A 19,989-nucleotide genomic window follows, 5' to 3' on the forward strand; every position below is an offset into this window, starting at 1 on the left:
TGAAAGTGCACTGGGAGACTTTTGCAGCTGTCAGAATTTTAGCTCCATGGATAAGAATGGAGAGTTGTTATAATTTTTTCATGTTTCTGTCTTTTTGTTTCTTCTTGGCACTTGTGTTCTCCTAGAGAGAATAAAACAGAGTAGATTGCATTCATGTGAGGCAGCAACATTAAGGGTCACTTACTGATAGATGAATTCTTGTTAAATTCCCCATCATGATCAAGTTAATAAACAATAAAAAAGAAGAATGAGGGGAGTTGGATATGTTCTTCTTATGTTGTAGCAGTGCGCTTGTGCTGGTATCATATCATGGATGAATAGTATGGATTCCTAACACAACCATGCTGTTGTAACAGCAGTAAACGCAAACATACTTACAGATTTCCTGTTGCTTATTCATTTGAAGAACTATTGTCTCCCACATTTTCCAATAGATATATATGCTTCCTAATATGAATAAAACAAGTTATGTGAAATTGAAGTGCATGGAGGTGGGTGACCAGTTTAAAAGCCAGCTATAATACCTGTCCTCCCTTTCCATATTATATCTCCTGTTTTCATTGCACAATGCCAAGGCTCTAAGCACTTTGGACGTACATGATGATGAAAAGCAAGGAAACAATAATTTGAATAGCTACTTTGCATAGTGTGCTCTTTCCCAAGGAAAACATATCATCTAGTATTCTTCGTTACAGCATGATGGTAATCTAAACAGCTTTAACACAACTTCTGGGATGCATAGGCAGATTTCTGCTCATTGATCCCCCTTTGCATCTCTTCCACTTTACAATCAACCCCATATTCCAGAGCAAATGATTACAGCTTTGTACAATTTATATGCCAACATGGCATATAGCCTGCTTTGCTGCGAGGTTTTCTGTGTGCATACAAAATCCCAGTGAAATCTGAAAAGGTTCATTTGTTTCACATGCATAGAGTTGGTTGTCAATAGCTCCTAAGTAGTGAGGAAGCTTGGACTTGTTTATCCACTTCTACAATAAACCTAGAACACTGCCATCTTATTTACTGTGTAGACTTCAGTGATGCCCTCATTTTGAAACTCTGTTAATTGCTCCCCTATTCCATGTCAGAGTAATACCCAGTATTAAACATAATAAAATTAATTTGAGGACAATTAGCTTCATCAAAAATATATTAAAATAATGGAAAATTGCAACCATTTTTGCTTCCACTTCAACAACTAAGTGGATTCCCAGCAAATAAATATTATAAAATTACACCCAAAGTACTTTATAGCATTTATGCATTCCTTTGTAGGCAGTTATTAGGGTCTTCTAGTTTTAGAATGTAATTTCTCTGTTGTCTGTTTGTGTTTTCAGTTGAGAGCTGCTTAAAATATTTAATTTTATTTAGGTCTGATTTGGTAACTTATTTAGATGAGCCTAATCCTTGGGGAAACATTTTTATTTCAGTGTTAGGCAATAGTTGTTAATGTTTATTCATGAAGGGTACATTACTCAAATAACCTTAGACAAAAATTAAGATGTGTTAGCAAAATTTTGCCACTTGGATGTGGCAATCCCAAGTCATCCTTTTTTAGAATCTTTCAACTAAATTTATAAACAGGAATGTTCTGTTTAGGGAGTAGTTTGCTCTTTATTTATTTGTCTTTTTCTACCTGTTTCAGCTTGGAGAAAACAAGAGTTGGAATGGTCAGAATGTTGGGTTTTCTGAGCCAACGAATAACAGTAAGTATTGCTTTCTAAATTTGTATTTATACTTACTTCTCTTGCTCTCTGTAGGATTTGGAGTATTTGAGACAATTGAAATGCTTTTTCTAAATATTTTAGGATTTTTATTGCAATTAGATGAATTAACTCCTGAGTGTCCTCTGTGTGAATGTAGGTATGAATGAGTGCAGTAATAAGGAGATTTTTATTTACTCATTGAATCATTGAATCCTTCAGTTTATAAGGGATTTTAGGAGGTCATCTAAGCTGCCTACTCAAAACATAGTCAGTACAGAGTTCAGACAAGGTTGCTCATGTCTTTTTAGTAGTTCTCCAGGGACAGAGATTCCATAGCTTCTCTGGGCAGCCTGTTCTAATGCTTAACTATATTCACACTGAATTTTTAAATTTTTTTTTTTATCAGAACATCTCTTTTTGGTTTATGACTATCATCTCCTGTTCTTCTGCTATATATCTCAGTATATATGCCTGGCTCCATCTTTTTGACAATCTCTTCTTAGGTGTTGGAAGGCTGCTATTAGGTCTCTCAAAGCATACCACCGTCCAAACAGATTTCCATCATCTAGTAATTTATTTACCCAGACTTTAACATCACAGCTTGGAGACAAGTATGCTGTGGGAGATATATTGTCAACAGTCTGGCTAAAGCCAGGGTAAATCACATCCAATGCTCTTCCTTCCTTCATAAATCCAGTCATTTTATCATAAAAGGCAGTCACATTGTGTGACCACAAGTGGCTTTAAGAGGACTATATGATTTTCCCAGGACTAGAGTGCGGCTGACCAGCCTGCCTGTTTTGATGATGATGCCTTTCTCCAGGCATCTGCATGACTTTTTGAAGACAACAGAGAGTGGCCTCACAATGATATAAGCTGGTTGACTCAGAATGCTAAGGTATATCCCATTTGGTCCAATGGATGCACAGGAAGTTCCACCTGAATGAGAGGAAGAACTTCTTTACTGTACAGGTGACCAAGCACTGGAGCAGATTGCCCAGAGAGGCTGTGGAGTCTTCCTCACTGAAGATACACATGAACTATCTGGACACAATCCTGTGCCACGTGCTCTGGGATGACCCTACTTGAGCAGGGAGGTTGGACCAGATGATCCACAGTGGTTCCTTCCAGCCTTACCCATTCTGGGATTCTGCGATTCTGTGATTCTGTGACTTATACGGGCTGAGCTCTATCTTTTCTCAAGGCATTCCTGACTCTGATCAGATTCTACTACTGGTAGTTTCTCTCTTCCTTGAGAGAAGGAAGAGACACAAAGGCCCAAGAAACCTTGTTGGTGAAGACTGAATTGAGTTTCACTGCAACAGGTAAAGAATAGGATAGAACTTGGTAACTTTATAGCTAGATTTTTACCTTTAAAGTGGCATAGATAATATAAATAGTACTTCCTTCACTTTTTCATGAGCCCTGGATTTTTCTCTAGGACTGTGTATAGTTTTGAACTTAAGAGTCCCAAACATTATCCCCCTCAGCTAAGGATTGTACTAGAGATGGATACACACATGAGCTACCTTCTATTTTTTGCCTATGCACATCTGAAAGACATGGTCCTAAAAGTAGGTTTTAAGGTATTTCAGTATATATGTGGTCTTCCTAGACACAAGATCGGAGGACTTATTTGTGCCTCAACTTACACAACAGTTTGCTAATATTTAAAGTGATCTTGGATTCACCACATACCATTGCGTTTCCCTGAAAGGAAGTATTCTACAAGATCTAAGACTTCTTATTAATTGCTTCCTTACAGCTCTTTCATCAACCTATATCCATACTTGTAGATGACTTCTGTTTGTCTTGTCAAAATCTCTAAGTCAAGGCCTGTGAAATATCTTTAAATGTTAATATCTTCAAATGTTAACATATTAGAGTTTGATACAGCAGAATAAGATCTCTGACTTTTCTCTTCTATACTTTCAGTGTCTTGTAGCAAAGATATTTATAGATGACACCACAATCATCTGCTACACCAAAGAGAAAAATCAATCCCTTTCTCAGGCTTCATCCGACAAGACAACTTTGACAGTTATATGTATAAATCCAAATCTAGAAGGAGAACACAAAGGCAAACTCATTCAACAGGAGACAAGATCAACAAAATTATGTTTTAAACCTGTGCTGACCAACTAACTTATTTTTCAGAGATTGACATGCTCACAGAACTTTTTGCAGCCACCACAGGCCACAGTACAGAAAGAGGTTTTCATTCTGGGATGCTTTTATAATGCACAATGCCTGCATTTCCATTCTTCTGATCTAAAAGTAAATTGGAATTCAAAGGAGTTGTAGCTAGCATGTCAGTAAATACAGAACATTTATTTCTAACAGTGCTGTTCAGAAACCACTGTGCTTAATCTCTTAACCCCTTTCTTGAGAGTTCTAATCTAGAGGCGACATTAATAATAATCAGGTGATTAAAGTGTATCATAGAGTCATAGAATGGTAAGGGGTTGGAATGGACCTTAAAGATCATCCTGAAGTCCCAACCTGCTATGTGCAGGGTTACCTCCCACTAGACCAGATTGCTCAAGGCCTTATCCAACCTGGTTTTGAATACTGTCAGGGTTGGAGCATCCACAACCTTCCTGGGCAACCCGTTCCAGTGTCTCACTACCCTCACAGTAAAGAATTTCTTCCTGATAGCTAACCTATATTTCCCCTCTTTCAATTTGTACCCATGTCCTGTCACTACAGTTCCTGACAAAGAGTCCCTCTCCAGCTTCCCTATAGGCCCCCTTCAGATACTGGAAGGTTGCTATGAGGTCTCCAAGCAACCTTTTCTTCCCCAGACTGAACAGCCCCAACTTTCTCAGCCTGTCTTCATAGGGGAGGTGCTCCAGTCCTCTTACTAGCTTCACGACCCTCCTCTGGACTTGCTCCAGAAGTTCCATGTCCTTCTTGTGTTGGGGACCCCAGAGCTTGATGCAGTACTCCAGGTGAGATCTCAGAAGAGCAGAGTAGAGGGGTAGAATCACTCCCTTGGCCCACTGGCCATGCTGGTTTTGATGAAGCCCAGGACACAGTTGGCTTTCTGGGCTGCGAGCACACACTGCCAACTTGTGTCGAGTTTTTCATCAACCATCACCTCAAGTCTTTCTCCACAGGGCTGTTCTCAACCAGTTCTCTGACCAACCTGTAGGTGTACCTGGGATCACCATGACCCAGGTGCAGGACCTTGCACTTTACTGTGTTGAACTTAATGATGTTTGCATGGACCCACATCTCAAGTCTGTCAAGGTCCCTCTGGATGGCATCCCTTCCCTCCAGCGTGTCACACAGCTCAGTGTCATCAGCAAATTTGCTGAGGGTGCACTTGATCCCACTGTCCATGTCACCAACAAAGATGTTGAATAGATTATTTCAGTATCATTTATTATTTCAATGAGACTGTACTATCTTCTTGCAAAATAGGAGCAGTTTCAACCCGAAGTGTTGTCAATAGGGATATACTTTTTTTTCACTGATTTTTTTAACTCTTCACCTCCTGAGAGGCCTTTCTCTTCTAGGTTATTTTCTTTAAAATTTCAGCTTAACTGTAGCAAATATACAGAATATTTTTCTATCTTTTTTAGTTAACCAGTAAGTTCAGTTGATACCTTCCTACTGAATGGCTCTATGAAGAGGCCTGTTTTTCAGGATGTGACTGAGGTCAGAGGATTCCTGCATTTGGAGAAGACCTATGCAGTACTACTTGACATTTCTCACTAGTTTTCCAGACATGTTTACTTATATAAATGGTGCTAATGTTTTGTATGGGAATGGTCTGCCAGTACATGTTTACATATGAACGCTTTGCCTTCTCTACTTCTGGTAGAGTATGATGTGTTAGTTTCCCAAATAGGGAATACATAAAAAATCCTGAAGAAGAGCTAGTATTAAGAGTTTTCCCTGTGCACACCCACTGATCTTCCCCTAAGCCCCTGAGACCAAGATAACTTCAGAGCTTTGTGGTCGAGGAGAACTGAGGAAAGTAGAAGTGTCTTCTCATTTTGAATAAAAGAAATCACTTACATGCATGATCTCTCCTGCACCTTTGATGTGCAGGGTTTAAGGCAGTTCCAAACAAGTTCCACACTTTTGCAGACAGATACCTTTCTTTGTACACATAATGCACTGTTTTCATCTGAGTCAAATAAAACTGGAATAGTAAAGGGAAGTTGTATACTTTAGTACAACAAAATCAAAAATCATAACAGTTCTATATTTTAGTACAGTTGAAGAACAGATTTCATTGCACTGTTATTATGTAGTTTGTTTTTGCTGAGAAATAACCCCACAGTCTGTATCCTCCTAATTACTCACTCAATATATATTTAGTATTCCCTATTAAATATTCTTGAAAATTAACTTCTCCTGCTCCCCTCTATCATGTTACTTTTGCAGTTATCCTTGTGGCAAACCTCACTTCTGTCCCTCCTACTCACCGGCAAAGCTTCTTCCCACAGGTTCACTTCTTTACCTTTCCTCTTCATTTCACAATTTTAAAGAAAGATGAAACATGAATCTATTTGTTTCTTGTTTTGGGATATCTTAGACATTTTCTACGTGTGAAATGGCAAGAATGTTCACTGAGTTTTTTTCCTGATGCTTCTGGAAGAGACTTTGAGAGACTATGAGCAGACCAGAAGCATTTTTAGCCCATACAGAAGATGTTTACTGTAAACAGAATGCTCATTTATCTCTCTGGATTTGACTTAAGCAGTTATCAACAAAAGCAAAACATGAAACAAATAAACAATCCTAATGCAAAGTGCATTTTCATGGGAACATATTTTCATTTTATGTTTCTGGATGGGGTAATCACACATATCCTATGGTATGTGTTCTAGAGAAGCTGTAGATAAGCTATGAAGAACAATATAAAAATAAAAGTAAAAAATAATAGTACTTTTTAATATCATATTTATGACAAGGAAAAAAATTACCATAACTGTTTTTATATGTTTCCTACCCTCGATTTTTTATAGTATAGTTTTTCCCTTACCTATTTCCAACAATTTTGGGAGTCACAAAGTAAGTACTGAAAAACTGTTAATTAAAAAGAATGCATTCAGGGCAATCCTACCTCTCTGTGAAGGACAGACTCTTTGTTTTTCTTGCCTAACATTTTATTACTAGGGATTTGTGCATGACTTTAGTCTTTGTTCTTCAGAGTGCATCTGCTCCTGCTGTTACTTTACCACCTGAAATCATAGCCATTTGTTTGTGACATCAAAATTAGTTACTGTGAAGATGATTAGATTGTCACCAACAGATGATTATGATTTCAGATGGTAAATGAACAGCAGGAGCAGATGATCTCCTAAGGAACAAAGATACTTGATCTCATACAACTGTTCTTAGTGACAAAAAAAATAAAAAAAATAAAAAAGGAGATAAAAAAGCAAATAGATATTCTGAAGAGTTTCTTAAGTTTGTGATGAGAAAATCTGAGATTTTTCTGTAAATCAAATCTATTTTAGTATTTTTAAAAATCTACTTCAATAATAGATCAAGGATATAAGAAATATAAAAAATACAAAAATATGTGGTGGTATTGTAAACCCTAATTGTATGGTAGCATTCAGATTCTTACTCAGTTGTTTCTTCATTAGCTTTTGGGAGAAAATAAACAGAATATAAATCATGTATTTATGAAATTTTACATACTAATGCATCTTCGTTTTGAAGGAAACAGAATTCATGTGAACTTTGTAGTTCTAGCTCTCACTAGTTTTATAAAGACATTTTTATAGTCCTCTATATGTTTATTTTTCAACTGGGGATTTTGGTGAAAACTTCCAGTAGATAATTTAATACTCCTGTATTTCCATGAATAGTAATGGATATCTACAGTTTGGGAATAAAGTTTTTGTTTTGTAATTCAGACATTTTTAATTGGAATTTATGTGTGTTATATCTTGCTGAAATATGTAATTCTTTTGGGTATATTTCAAAGGTGATTTGCAGTGGATCATATGCATTTTTACTCTCTAAGTACTGCTGTTGCATTGGACTTGGCTTTTGAATTGCTTCCAAACTTACTAAACATTGTCAATTATAATGCATTCTTGCTAGGAGGTAGACTGATACATCACTAAACATTTGCTGAATTATTTGGCATTCTGAATAGAAACCACAGTAAAAGGTATTGACAACACCACTTATTTGATGAAACACAGGGCACAGAAGGGTAGTTTTCCATCTGTTGATTTTGGTGGTTTTTGTTCTGTTTTGGGAGGGTTTTTTTAGCAAACAGTCAGGTGAACATTATACCATCACTGGGGCAATTTCATCAGCTGAACCACTTGTCTGCACTCTGTCTGTCTCACAACCTTATCTAGAGTCTCTTACCACAGCTGGTTATGTTTGAAAAATACCTTGCCTTTGTAACTGCTGAGTTGATGTGCTAATTTTCTAATCAAGTTTTCTTTCTAACTGAAGGGAAAATTAAATTTAGAAACAAAGGAGATTTCTCCAATTTTGTTTCTTCCCTGAATTACTGAAACTGGGAAATCCATGTTGTATTTGCCATTATTAATAATTGATTTATTATTTTTCAGTTTCATCTAATGATGAGAATAATTTTATCCAGCATAAAACCAATTAAATGCAACTTGCATGTATTTTTGGAAATAGTTGAAAAAACTTCTAAGCCACCTAATATTAAAAACCACCTCATATTAACAAAACGGAGAATGTGGGTTTTTTTACTTCCTGTTTTTAGAACTACTGATGAGCCAAGTTAGTGGTTTTGTGTGTGAATGGGATTTGAGCACAACTCTGGTGTGTAAGATGACAACCACAGTGGTCCTCTTCCTTTTCCCATGTTTCCCCTTTTGAGATGCTCAGTTAGGTGTTTGAAGTCTTGAAAGTTTTGCATCTTCAGAGGTGCTCTCTTTACTGAGTTTAGTGTGTATTTATAAAGTGCCTAGTGTTTTAAGCATATGGCCAGAACATTGGGAGACTTAGATTTATTTGTTTCCTTCTATTTAGCAGAAGGAGAGTACTTAGGGGGTGCAGAGTAATCGGGATAATGGCAGCCACCTTTGGGAGATGTGTATTTAATATGATTTGCAGACAAAAAAGGAAAAATCAGATGCTATTAAAATGCAAGAAATCCACAGGGAAGGACTGATCTAAAAGAATCGTGACTCTGTAGTTTGTCTGTTGATTAAAGCTCTTGTGAATGAAGATACAGATGTGTATTCTGGTGTTCTCTGTCTAGTTTACAGATATTGTGCATATTTTAGATACAGATTAAAGAAAATTGTTGCAAACAACCTGCTGCCTGGTTCTTGAGTAGTATAGATTTTGCCTATGTAGGGAACATACACTTGGGCTGGGAGGCTTGTGATTTGGATGCCCACAAGCTGAGAAGGAACTCGAGTCAGCTTTCTAGGAGACTGCTTAACCATTAAACTTTTGATGTATAAAATGTATAAAGAGGGAACAGCCACCATGACAGTAGATAGCCAGCTCTGTGGGTAGAGATGATTTCAGATAATTTCTTTTTGTTTTCCCAGTCCCCTAAAATTCCAATATGAATTACATTTATTCAACGTTTTTAGCCTATTCCTTTGAAAAAATATGCATGTGATGTAGAAATGCAGAGCTCATTTTTGATGTTAACTCTCAAATTCAAATTTAATTATGTAGTTCTGCAAATGATCTGCATTTGGTTTTCTGTCTTCAGCTGACCAAATGGAGCAGGATCACATAATTCACCTGAATACAGTGTTCCTCTAAATACTTTCACTTTTCTAAAGTCTTTTCTCTTTTGCCTGTGCCCTTCCTCCCAATCTGGAACCCACCATGTACCTCATCCTTAGTCTGGGATAATGATGTCCTTGAAAAATTGAATTGCCTGAACTGAGACTTTATTGCTGTCAGAACCAAGACTTAATTCTCCACTCTCTCCTCCATCCCCTTTCCTTTACATCAAACGTCTTGCCCTATGACTTCCACTCCCCCATCGCTTTCTCCTCCTCTGATTTCATCTTCACTCATACCTATGCTGTGCTTGTTGATGGCCCCCTTGACCTTCTTAGCTTCAGCAGCCTCTCTCTCCTTGTCTAGTAGACTTGCTCATTCTTTCATCTCTTCTTCGTGTGGGTCATGCCTTTGTTTTCATCATCATCACCATTCTCATTCCCCTCCTAATTGGTTAATGAATAGTAGTCTTGCCTGCACAGGTCACCTGCAGTTGCACTTAGGCACTCTCCTAATTGCTTTATCCCCACAAACATCACTTTCTTGCAGCTTTTACAAGCAGCTTGATCTGCCAGCTCATTAATTTGATTTGCTCCTGCTCCAAATTTGCTGATCCTCTTTACTGATAAGAATAACTGTCCCCCCTTCTGCATTTAGATTGGTTCTTTTCTGAACCTGCTTCGTCTTAGTCTTTGGTTAAGTGGTACACTGACATATTGTTGGAAAAATGTGATGCAGAAATTACTACGTGAAGCTTACAGTGTAGATGTTTCATCTGTCTTGAAATATTTCATAGAATATCCTGTGGAAATCACCCACTGCAAACACTAGGTTTTACTTTTACCAAAATCTTATGTTTCCAAGCAGGAGTAAAGCTGTGGGAGAATTCAAAAGACTTTTCTCACAAGAATTAAGTGCCAAATGTTGCAGAAATTTATACAATTTAAGTCTTCTTCAATAATGCAATTTCTGTTTTGGCTGTACAGAAAATAGTCCAGTGAAATTAAAGATATCACAACCTGACTTCATGGAGAACTAAATAGTATTTACTTCAGTGTCATGGTTATTTTAAGGTTAAATAAACTAGTATTTTAATGAGTGGCTTTATATAACATTGGTTTGTTTAGGGTCATGTAGAAAAGATCTTTTGATTGAATGACATTGTGTAATGACAAAACATTTTTTCATGTCTGAATATTGGAGTAGCTGGTGACTTAGAAATACCACGGATAGCTATGTTAAGTAGGTAATGATTGCATCTGGTATTTCAAGCCAAGATTGTGTGTAGACAATTGCTGAGAACGTAATGGCCATACTATTTGCCTCTTCAATTGTTTGACTGACCTTTTCTGAGTTCCTACTGAGCTAATAAAATTTGAAAATATTCTAGTATATAAATAGGCTTTTACAGTGAGTGAGTATAAAACGATAATATCTTTTTATTACAGTATTTACATTTTTCAGTCCTGTTATTGAAGTAGTTACTTGGTTTTGTAAATTCTCTCTTTTGCTGTCAGTGGATTTGTAATGGACCATATTCTAGGGCATGTTGAGAACCTGCCAGTTCTAAGGAATAATTATTGCATGTGAGTGTCCTCCATGCCTCTTAAGTTCTTGTCCATTTTAACTTACAAAATTGTGAAGTCAGGATGAGATCTGGTTCTAAGCTTTCCTTCTTATTGCCTTTCTACAAGATTTTACCCTGTACTTTAAGTAGCACATTATAAGAAGGCTTTATTCAATGTGAATACAGGTAGCATAATCTGAAAGAGCTTTTTGATGATTTTCCATTGAATATTTTATTGAGTTCCAAAAATACTGATTATTTCTTTATGAACAGTCTTTCCTTCATCCAGTGAAGGGTTATTTTAAATACCAGGGTGCTAAACTTAATTTATGAGTGTGTCACATACAGAATTATATCATGTTTTACTCTGCCTCATTACACAAGACATGAAAGCACTCCTTCATGCTGATGCGCCATGTCACTCAGTGTAGTGCAGGGAAGAACATGTGCTCTTCAGCAGTGTCGAGGGAAGTCATATACCAGCTGACACTGCTTCTGACACATGAACAACTATACCTTTCCTATAGGATAAGCAAGAGCCTAGGGAGAAAATTGTATTCTCTAAGCAAGAATAAAGTTGTGGTTTAGACCACATATACCGAGTGTTCATAAACATGAAAAGTCAATGAGTGACCTTGAACCAGGGGAAGTTATTGAACGAAGGCAGAAGAAATGTATCCCCATGATACTTGATCAAGTAGAAAAGAGAAAATTAATGCAGACAAATATATATGTATGTGCAGATTGACAACACAAGCCTGATTCTATAGGCCATCTTGTGGAGCTGAATGATAGAACTGAAATCTCAACTTCTGATGTTTTCTGGTCTTCCTGACAGAAACAGAAAATTAGAAATGAGTCACCAGTGGTACCCGTGTAGACACTAATACCTGTGAACATGCAGGGCACACTGTCATCACTCTGAACTTTTCTTAATCTAGTAGCCCATCATGGTGGGGTAACTTGTCACTGTCCCCGTATCAGCAAATTCCATTTTTTTGCAGTCTTATTTATTACACTGAGGCTCATTTGGTAATATTGTCAGTTGTTCTCCTTCCTCACCCCATTCCCCATGCAGAAAGTTCCTCTGATGGTTAGTTTTGTTTTCCATGAATTCCAGACAGTGGAGGACCCTTTTGTAGAAAGGTCCCCCTGTTTTCCCAGCCAAGGGGACACTACAGAGAAAGGATAAGTGATAAAAATAACACCACTCAAACAGAACTTTTGAAGACCACCTCTGCTATGGCTGCTATGAAAAAAGGTGTAAAGCACTGAGATTACATTTCCGGGGGAAGGCTTATGAAAGATAGTTGAGCCATTTTGTATGTTAATCATACATTTGCTTTGGAGTCTAAACTGTGTTGCAGTTATCTAGTACTGACAGCAAAAGTAGACAGTGGAAGATGAAGAAATTTGTTCTTAGGTAAGAGAAGTCTTTGGTGTGTTTTCATAGACTTCAGAAGATTGTGAGAGACTGCTAACAATTACAGCCAACAATGAATAGGACATGCTTTTCAAATGTTAGTAATTACGTTGCATAGCTAGCCTGTGTATTTTTGTAGCACATTTGCCCACAGGTTTAAATAATATAAATGGAAATTGTTTTAACATGTTTCATGAATCTACCTCTAAATTAATGTCCAGCAGAAGGTACAATGTTGTTGGTCTATTACAGATCCTGTGACTCCTAGTAATTACAATTCTACCTTTGGAATATGGTGAAGTTAGTTTGGGATAAATATTTAGTGGGCAGAAAAGTCCAATTTTTTTTTTTTTTTTTTGCTGAAAACTGACAAGAGGATGAAAACACTCACCTGGAGATGTTCTCCTGCTATGCATAAAGGTGTTAGAGGATAGTATTTTTTTCTCCCATGTTTTTTAATCAACTGATTGTTAGAAGACTCATTGAGATAATTTCTGAAGAGTTCTTTTGTTCTTGCACTTAATCCTCTATTGTTGTTGTACTCCTTGTCATGTTATAACTTTATTGCTGCAACTAAATATATTTATACACTCTCCTACGATACAATCGAGTTGAAGTAAGCATACAACAGTGAGAAATGATAGTTAAAAAATCCTCAGTAATATATTAAAAATAGAAAATTAATTACAATTAATATTTTTTTGATAGAAGTTTTCGAAGAGACCAAGTTTTTATTGGCTTTTTAAAACAAGTTTGTAAGAAGCTTCATGAAACATAGGTCCTGAATATAAAAAGTTAATATCTTGCAACTATATTAATGTAATGTCTAGAATATTACATTACTTTGTTTCCAGAGATAATCAATGATGTTAATATAATATCTGCCTCTCAGAGCCAACGTATGATTTGAATTCATTATTGCTTATAAAGCACTTTGAAGTCTTTAACAGTAAGGTGTTGCAAAGTGTAAAAGTACTATTATTAATTTAACATCACCATTAAAGTCAGTACTTTAGGAGCATTTGCTGTGCTCGGCTCAATATCTTTTTATTCATCATATGCTGCATATTAGTTATTTTAACATTTAGAAAGCTTAGTAATCTGGAAGTATTCCAAACCATTGTTCCAGACAGCAGTTAGATATTTGGGTGGATCATGTAAAAACAGTGAAATGGCTGAGAAAGCATGTAAAATGTTTGTTTTAAGTAATATTACATCAATGGAACAGACATCTGCAGCACTGGATTTGATTTTAAACTTCTTTAAACTTTTTTGAAGTTAATATTGTACTATGTTTTTCTAAAATTGATTGGGGGGGCTAATATTATGTTATTTCTAAACAAGTAGACTTTTATCTTTTGTTCAGTTTTCATTTCTGTTTCTGAAATATTTGTGGGAAATCAGATTTACAGTGGGCAGTTCTTAGGAGGTGGTGAACATCTGCCACTCAGTATTATTGTTGCTGTTTGGTTTTGTAAGCTAACATCAGATATCAAGATCTGTATTATCCTTTTTTTTTATTTTCACTAATGTCATATCTTGTGTAAGACTATTTAAAAATATGAGCAGTGGTGGGCCTTGGAGGCTATAGCATCAGAAAAGAGTATAAAATCTGTCTTATCATATAATGATTATGTACCATAAAATAATGCTGTGTATTTATACAGTTGTTTATCTATAATATTATATTCTAAATTGTCCCAGATGGAGAAAAAGAAATTTTAGGGATCCTTTCCTCCATATTTCTGAGTACAATTGTCTTGAATTTGTGTTTAGCTCTAGAGTTCAGCTCTGGAGTTCAGTGTACTGGCTTTGGAGCCAGTTCTAAACTGGGTAAAACACTCTTAGAGTTCAGGGTCCAACCAAGCTCCCCAGCCCTACAGAGGTAGGTGGGGAGAGCAATCAGGTGAATAACAGATATGTCTTTGTGAATGGTATAAGCAGATGTTCCAGATTTCTGAAAGCAATATGAATTTAAAAGCCAAATGTGCAAGTAAATCAATTAAAAGATTCACCTGTAAGCAGTTTGCTGAGTCGGCAGTGAGGAACTTCCATTTTCACCGTATAGTTGAAAATGAGGACATTAATTACAGGTAATGTTTTCTGAGTCTTCTCCTTGTGGTAGACATTTTATTTAAAAGTACTACTTGCGCTACTAGTACTAGAGGAATCCTTTCTAGGTACTGGAAATTAATTTCCTTCTCTTCTTTGAATTTATTCTACATTCTGAAATTAATTTAATATGTGCTGCAAGTGAATTAACCATTGAACCCTTTGATTTCTCTTGGGATTACTAAATCAGGTAACAAACAGGTTTATTATCCCTAGAATGAAATGCCATATGGCTCAGGTTCACTCATGTTATTTTCAGATATATGCTAGAAGATTAAAGTATGTTCTTAATAAGAAATTACACATTTCAAGCTCATTTTATGATGTATTAGTAATAAGAAAAAAGTCTTCCTCTTGTATCAGCTAATTGGTTAGTTGTGTTTCCAACAAATGCTTCATTGTATAAGAAAACTAGCAAACTTCATACTTAATTCTGCACATTTCCAGACACAGGAATATCAGCAAAACTGATCAAGTATGTACTCATGTTTCCAACCAAGTTTAGGTTGAGATATTTTCTAAAAATGTATTAAAATTTAGAAATGTAGACACATTGTTCCTAATTTACATATCACTGGAAATATTTAAAAGTAATTCACATAAATAAATTTATATCTTTTTAATTTTCATTGTAACTCCTGTCGATATCAATGATGGCACATACAGTTTAAACATTCTCAAAGGCAAGGAGCTATTTGCAAACTATAGGATGCCCTATATAGAGCTAAATAAATAAATAAATAAATAAATTCCTCTTCACTGCAGAGCAGTCAGTCACATCAGTCATTAGCACAGTAACAATGTGGTTGCAGGGCAGCTTAAAGGTTTTTAACCACAGGCTGCCCTAGTAATTCAGCAAACACTTTAAGCCAGCACATCAGGCGGAGCTGCTACTGCAAGAAACCACCCTGCCCTTCTTCTGCCTCCAACAGCTCATTCTCATGAACATCCCTACATGGTCCTACAGGTGCTGGTGCTGGCATAAGCAACAGAGCAGCAGGAGAATACAAACAGCAGCTGTTGGTGGGAGAGAAAACTAAAACTACTTCTGGTGGCAATGGTGCTTATACAGACTAGTTTCAATTATTTGTGAAAAAACAGCCTAGATTACTGTATCAGAAAGGAGGTAGAAAAATGTAGGGTAAATAGTGATTGTGCTACTATTTTGAAGTAAGATCTGTTCCTCATGGTTTGTAGGTCTCGAAATATTGTTCAGGTTGTGTATTCTGTGCTAGCCACAGTGTTAAAATACAAATTTGAACTTTTTAAAAAAGAATTGGGGAAGAGGAAAAAGAGGGGCGCTTCAGATCTGCTTTGTTTCTAAATAAATTATGCCATTTCATTTACAGTTACTGCGAAAAGAAAGGTATTGCTTCTAAATTCTTACTATGTTTTTCACTGTAAAATGTATTAATGAAAATTATACATGTGTCAAACCCATTTTAGAGTAATAAGAATGATCTTTGGTTTTATTTTCAGCACCAAAGGGAATACTCCATCTCTCTCCTGATGTTTATCAAGAGATGGAAGCAAGCCGCAACAAATCAGCCCCTGGTACCACTGTAAGCTATTTGTCATCCAAAGAAATGAGCCAGACTTCCAGCTCTTTCTTCAGCATATCTCCTACAACAAATAGCACGGCTACGATTGCCAGGGAACTTCTCATGAATGGAACGTCCCCAACTGCTGAAGCCATAGGTCTAAAAGGAGTATCTCCTGCTTCCCCCTGTTCTACAGTGCAGCCTTCAAAACAACTGGAGTATTTGGCAAGGATTCAAGGCTTTCAGGTATGGGAGGGGGAAAATGAAGCTCTTCAGCCAGAATCGTAGCATTGCCATCAAGGTTTCACTCTTGCCCTCTTGAATGTGGGCATGCATGTAACTTATCTTGTAAAATTAGATGGTGTCCGAGGCAGTTTCTGGGTCCGGGAGATACAACTCTGCACCAATATACGCATCCCTCCTTCTCTTTTTTGTTCCTTCCGTACATTCATCTTACTGCAGCCCATCTTTCTCTTCTTTGTCTTCTCTTCAAATAATTACAAGCTTAAATTATGCCTTTTACTTGCACTTCTTTGAGAGTCTTCATCTCTTCGAAATAGAAGCTTTACATACTGCTTTGGCATTGGTTTCTCCCTTCGACTCTGATCCAGAAGGTACCAGTGAACCACCTTACCTTTGTGTTTGTTGTCTAGGCTGGGTTATTAATTTCTTTGCTTACCACCCTGCACTTCTTAGTAGTAACTTGATGTTGTGGTTTAGGAATGGTACTTACCAGTTTAGTGCTCCCATTGAGACTCTCCAAACCATGAGCTGCTTGCTCGCTCCCCCTCCCCTGTGATGGATTGGAGAGGAGAATTAGAGGCACAAAAGGTAAAGATCACAGATTGAGATAGGAACAATTTACTGGAAACAGCAATGAGATAAGAAAACTAACTGTAACAGCAACAGTGCTAATGACAGAGGGTGTAAGAAATGAAGGACTCACACGGAAAGCCCTCGACAACAGACAATATCCAACCTCTCCCTCTGCCATGCTACTGGAAGGGACCCTGTTCTCCCTGGAAGAGAATTGCTTCTCCTCACCCCTGGCAATGATATGAGGTGGTGTAGAATAACTTCTGGGTCCTAGCCATGCCCCCATCTAAGTACTGCAAAAATTAATGGTCTCCTGGCTGGAACCAGGACATTATTCACCCTATGACATGCCCAAATCCTACACCTTCCAACTATATACATATAGATAGATAGATAGGTAGATAGACAGATAGATAGATAGATAGACAGACAGACACATATACACAAGCACAGGTGTCCTTTCCAGAGTCAATGGCTGTCCCTCCAAGATGTCTGTTGAGTTCATTTAGTCCATGACTGTGGATTCTATCCATCTTAGATGTCTCCCAGGGCAGGAGGGCTGGTGTGCTCTTGGCTGATTGCAAGCTGCATCAGGAGCTCACAACTGGTGTATCTGGAGCAGTCCATCCTCACTGTCCATGGTAATTATGGCATACAGAGGTCATTCAGCAACCAGTACTACACAGTTCAACATTACGGACTGTTCTCACGCAGAAATCAAATTCCCTTGAGGTATACATCATATTTCCTCATCCCTCTGCATTACCCACCAAGTGCACCCAGATCCTTGAGCAAAAACAACCCCACGGATACATTTACCTTTGCTTGAGACAGGATTAATCCAAACTATCTTCTCTAATGCATTCCTCATATGCACCATGGAGAGTTTATCCCCTTCTACGGTACATGGAGGTTTTGATTGGGTGGGGCCAGCTTGATGGGTAGAGCCTCTATTGTTAACTAAGCAAGTGGCCTTTGTTAAATGTATATCCCAATGTTTGAAGGTCCCATTGCCCATTGCTTTCAATGTGGTTTTTAACAGTCCCTTGTACCATTCAGCTTTCCCAGATGCTGATGCATGATAGGGAATATGGTATACCCACTCATTGTCGTGCTCTCTGGCCCAGGTCTCTATAAGGCTAATTTTGAAATGAGTCCCATTGTCCAACTCAGTTCTCTCTGGGGCGCCATGTTGCCGCAGAACTTGCTTTTCAAGGCCCAAATGGTGTTACAGACAGTGGCATAAGGCACAGGATGCGTCTCCAGCGATCCAGTGGTTGCTTCTACCATTGTGAGCATGTAGAGCTGTACTCTGTAGTCTGGATAACTTGGGTGATGGTGTCCGTGGTTAAGTCCACCCCTGGATTATGAGCCCATCTGTATGTCGCATCTCTTCCCTGATGACCTGAGGTGTCATGGGCCCACCAAGCCTGAAATAACTCATCCTTATGTTGCCAGTCCATGTCTGCCTGAGACACTTTAGTCTTGGCAGCTCAATCCACTTGTCTGTTGTTATGATGCTCTTCAGTAGCCTGACTCTACATGATGGACTTTTACAGCCAACTTTTCTACACAGGCAGAGATGTCTTGCCACACTTCAGGAGCCCAGATGGTTTTACCTCTGTGCTGCTGACTGGTCTTTTTCCCTTGGTCTAACCACCCCCACAGAACATTTGCTACCATCCGCTAGTCATCCACTGACCATTTCTCTCGTTCAGCGATGTCTACAGCCAACTGGACAGCTGTCAGCTGTGCAGCCTGACTTGGTCCACCTTGTTCCTTCAATAGCTTCTGCAACTCGCTATGTAGGGCTCCATTTGGCAGCTTTCCATATTTGATGTTACCCTACAATACAACAGGAACCATCACTGAAGAGACCATATCGCTTTTCAGTTTCTGGTAACTGATTATATGCTGAGGCCTCCTCAACATATGTCACCTTCTCCTCCTCTGATGATCATGATAGTCCCAAATTTTCACCTTCGTGACAGTTCGTGATGACTTCCAAGATCCATGGGTGATTGGGGTTTCCTATTCGAGCTCATGTGACCCACTTACTCCACGTAGCATGGGTGGCATGATGTGTGGAAAGGACCTTCTCTTTGAACATCCAGCCCAGCACTGGCAGTCAGGGCACGAGGAGGGCTGTGCTTTGCTGACAGTCACTTCTGAAGCAGCTCAAACCCCTTCATAAGCTGCCAGTATCTCTTTTTCAGTTGGGGTGTAACAGTCAGTTCCAGGTGTACTGGACACGCCTCCAGGTGAAAGCAAATTGCGGCCTGCAGTCTGCTGCTAAGGGAATGGAGAAAACCACATTAGCAATATTGATGGTGGCACCACTTTAATCCAGTTTGTACTGAAGTTCCAGCATGCCTGGTACAGCAGCACTCAATGGTGATGTGACTTTGTTCAGGCCACAATAGACTGAGAGACTCTCAGTCTCTACTCTCCAGTGGACTTACTCACAGGCCATATAGGACTATTAAATGGTGAGCAAGTCTTGCTGACCACTCCCGGGCTCTCCAGTTCATGAATCATCTCACCAATGGGGGTCACAGAGTCTTGGTTGGTGCGGTGTTGCTGACAGTGCACCATTCCGGTGGCCATCAGTAACTATTCTTCAACCCTCAGCAGTCCCATAGCAGAAGGGTTCTTTGAGAGACCAGGCAAGGTATTCAGCTGATTTCCTCTGTCTCCACAGTAGCTATCCCAAGAGCCCAACAAAGCCCTTTTGGGTCCTTGAAATGGACCCTCTCCTGATGTAATCTGTGCCAAGGATGCACAGGGCCCCTAGGCCAGTGTTATGATCCAGTTATTAAAATTATTAGAAATGCCTTTGCCCAAATTAAGGTGCAGATGAGACCATATGCCAGAGTCAATAGTATGGATTTTATTTAACAGTAGATGTGAGGCAGAGAAAGAGAGACAGAAATAGAAAAAGGATGGGGGGAACAAGAAAGAGCATGACAGAGAAAGATTAAAATAGAAAATGTATCACCACTCCATGGACCCAGTGGCGTTCCGTTCTTCTGGTCTTCTTGGTGGTGAGGGTCCCACACACCATAGAGTCCAATGGATTAATATACATTCAGATATCCAGGCACCAACCCTGGC

At 38.3% G+C, this 19,989-nt stretch overlaps 1 protein-coding gene across 4 annotated transcripts in view; it reads left to right on the forward strand.

The window, feature by feature from the left end:
- Positions 1 to 19,989, forward strand: part of STAU2 (staufen double-stranded RNA binding protein 2) — a 151,653-nt gene that overhangs the window by 50,324 nt on the left and 81,340 nt on the right. For all 4 annotated transcript variants that reach the window (XM_008932185.2, XM_008932187.2, XM_018079403.1 and 1 more), the window contains exons 10-11: positions 1,649 to 1,709; positions 15,998 to 16,305. In XM_008932185.2, the coding sequence (XP_008930433.1) occupies positions 1,649 to 1,709; positions 15,998 to 16,305 (369 nt within the window). The remainder of the gene's footprint in view (positions 1 to 1,648; positions 1,710 to 15,997; positions 16,306 to 19,989) is intronic.

Source organism: Manacus vitellinus, unplaced genomic scaffold (assembly GCF_001715985.3).
Source record: "Manacus vitellinus isolate BGI_N305 unplaced genomic scaffold, ASM171598v3 scaffold_1_pilon, whole genome shotgun sequence".
In the NCBI taxonomy this organism is placed as follows: domain Eukaryota; kingdom Metazoa; phylum Chordata; class Aves; order Passeriformes; family Pipridae; genus Manacus; species Manacus vitellinus.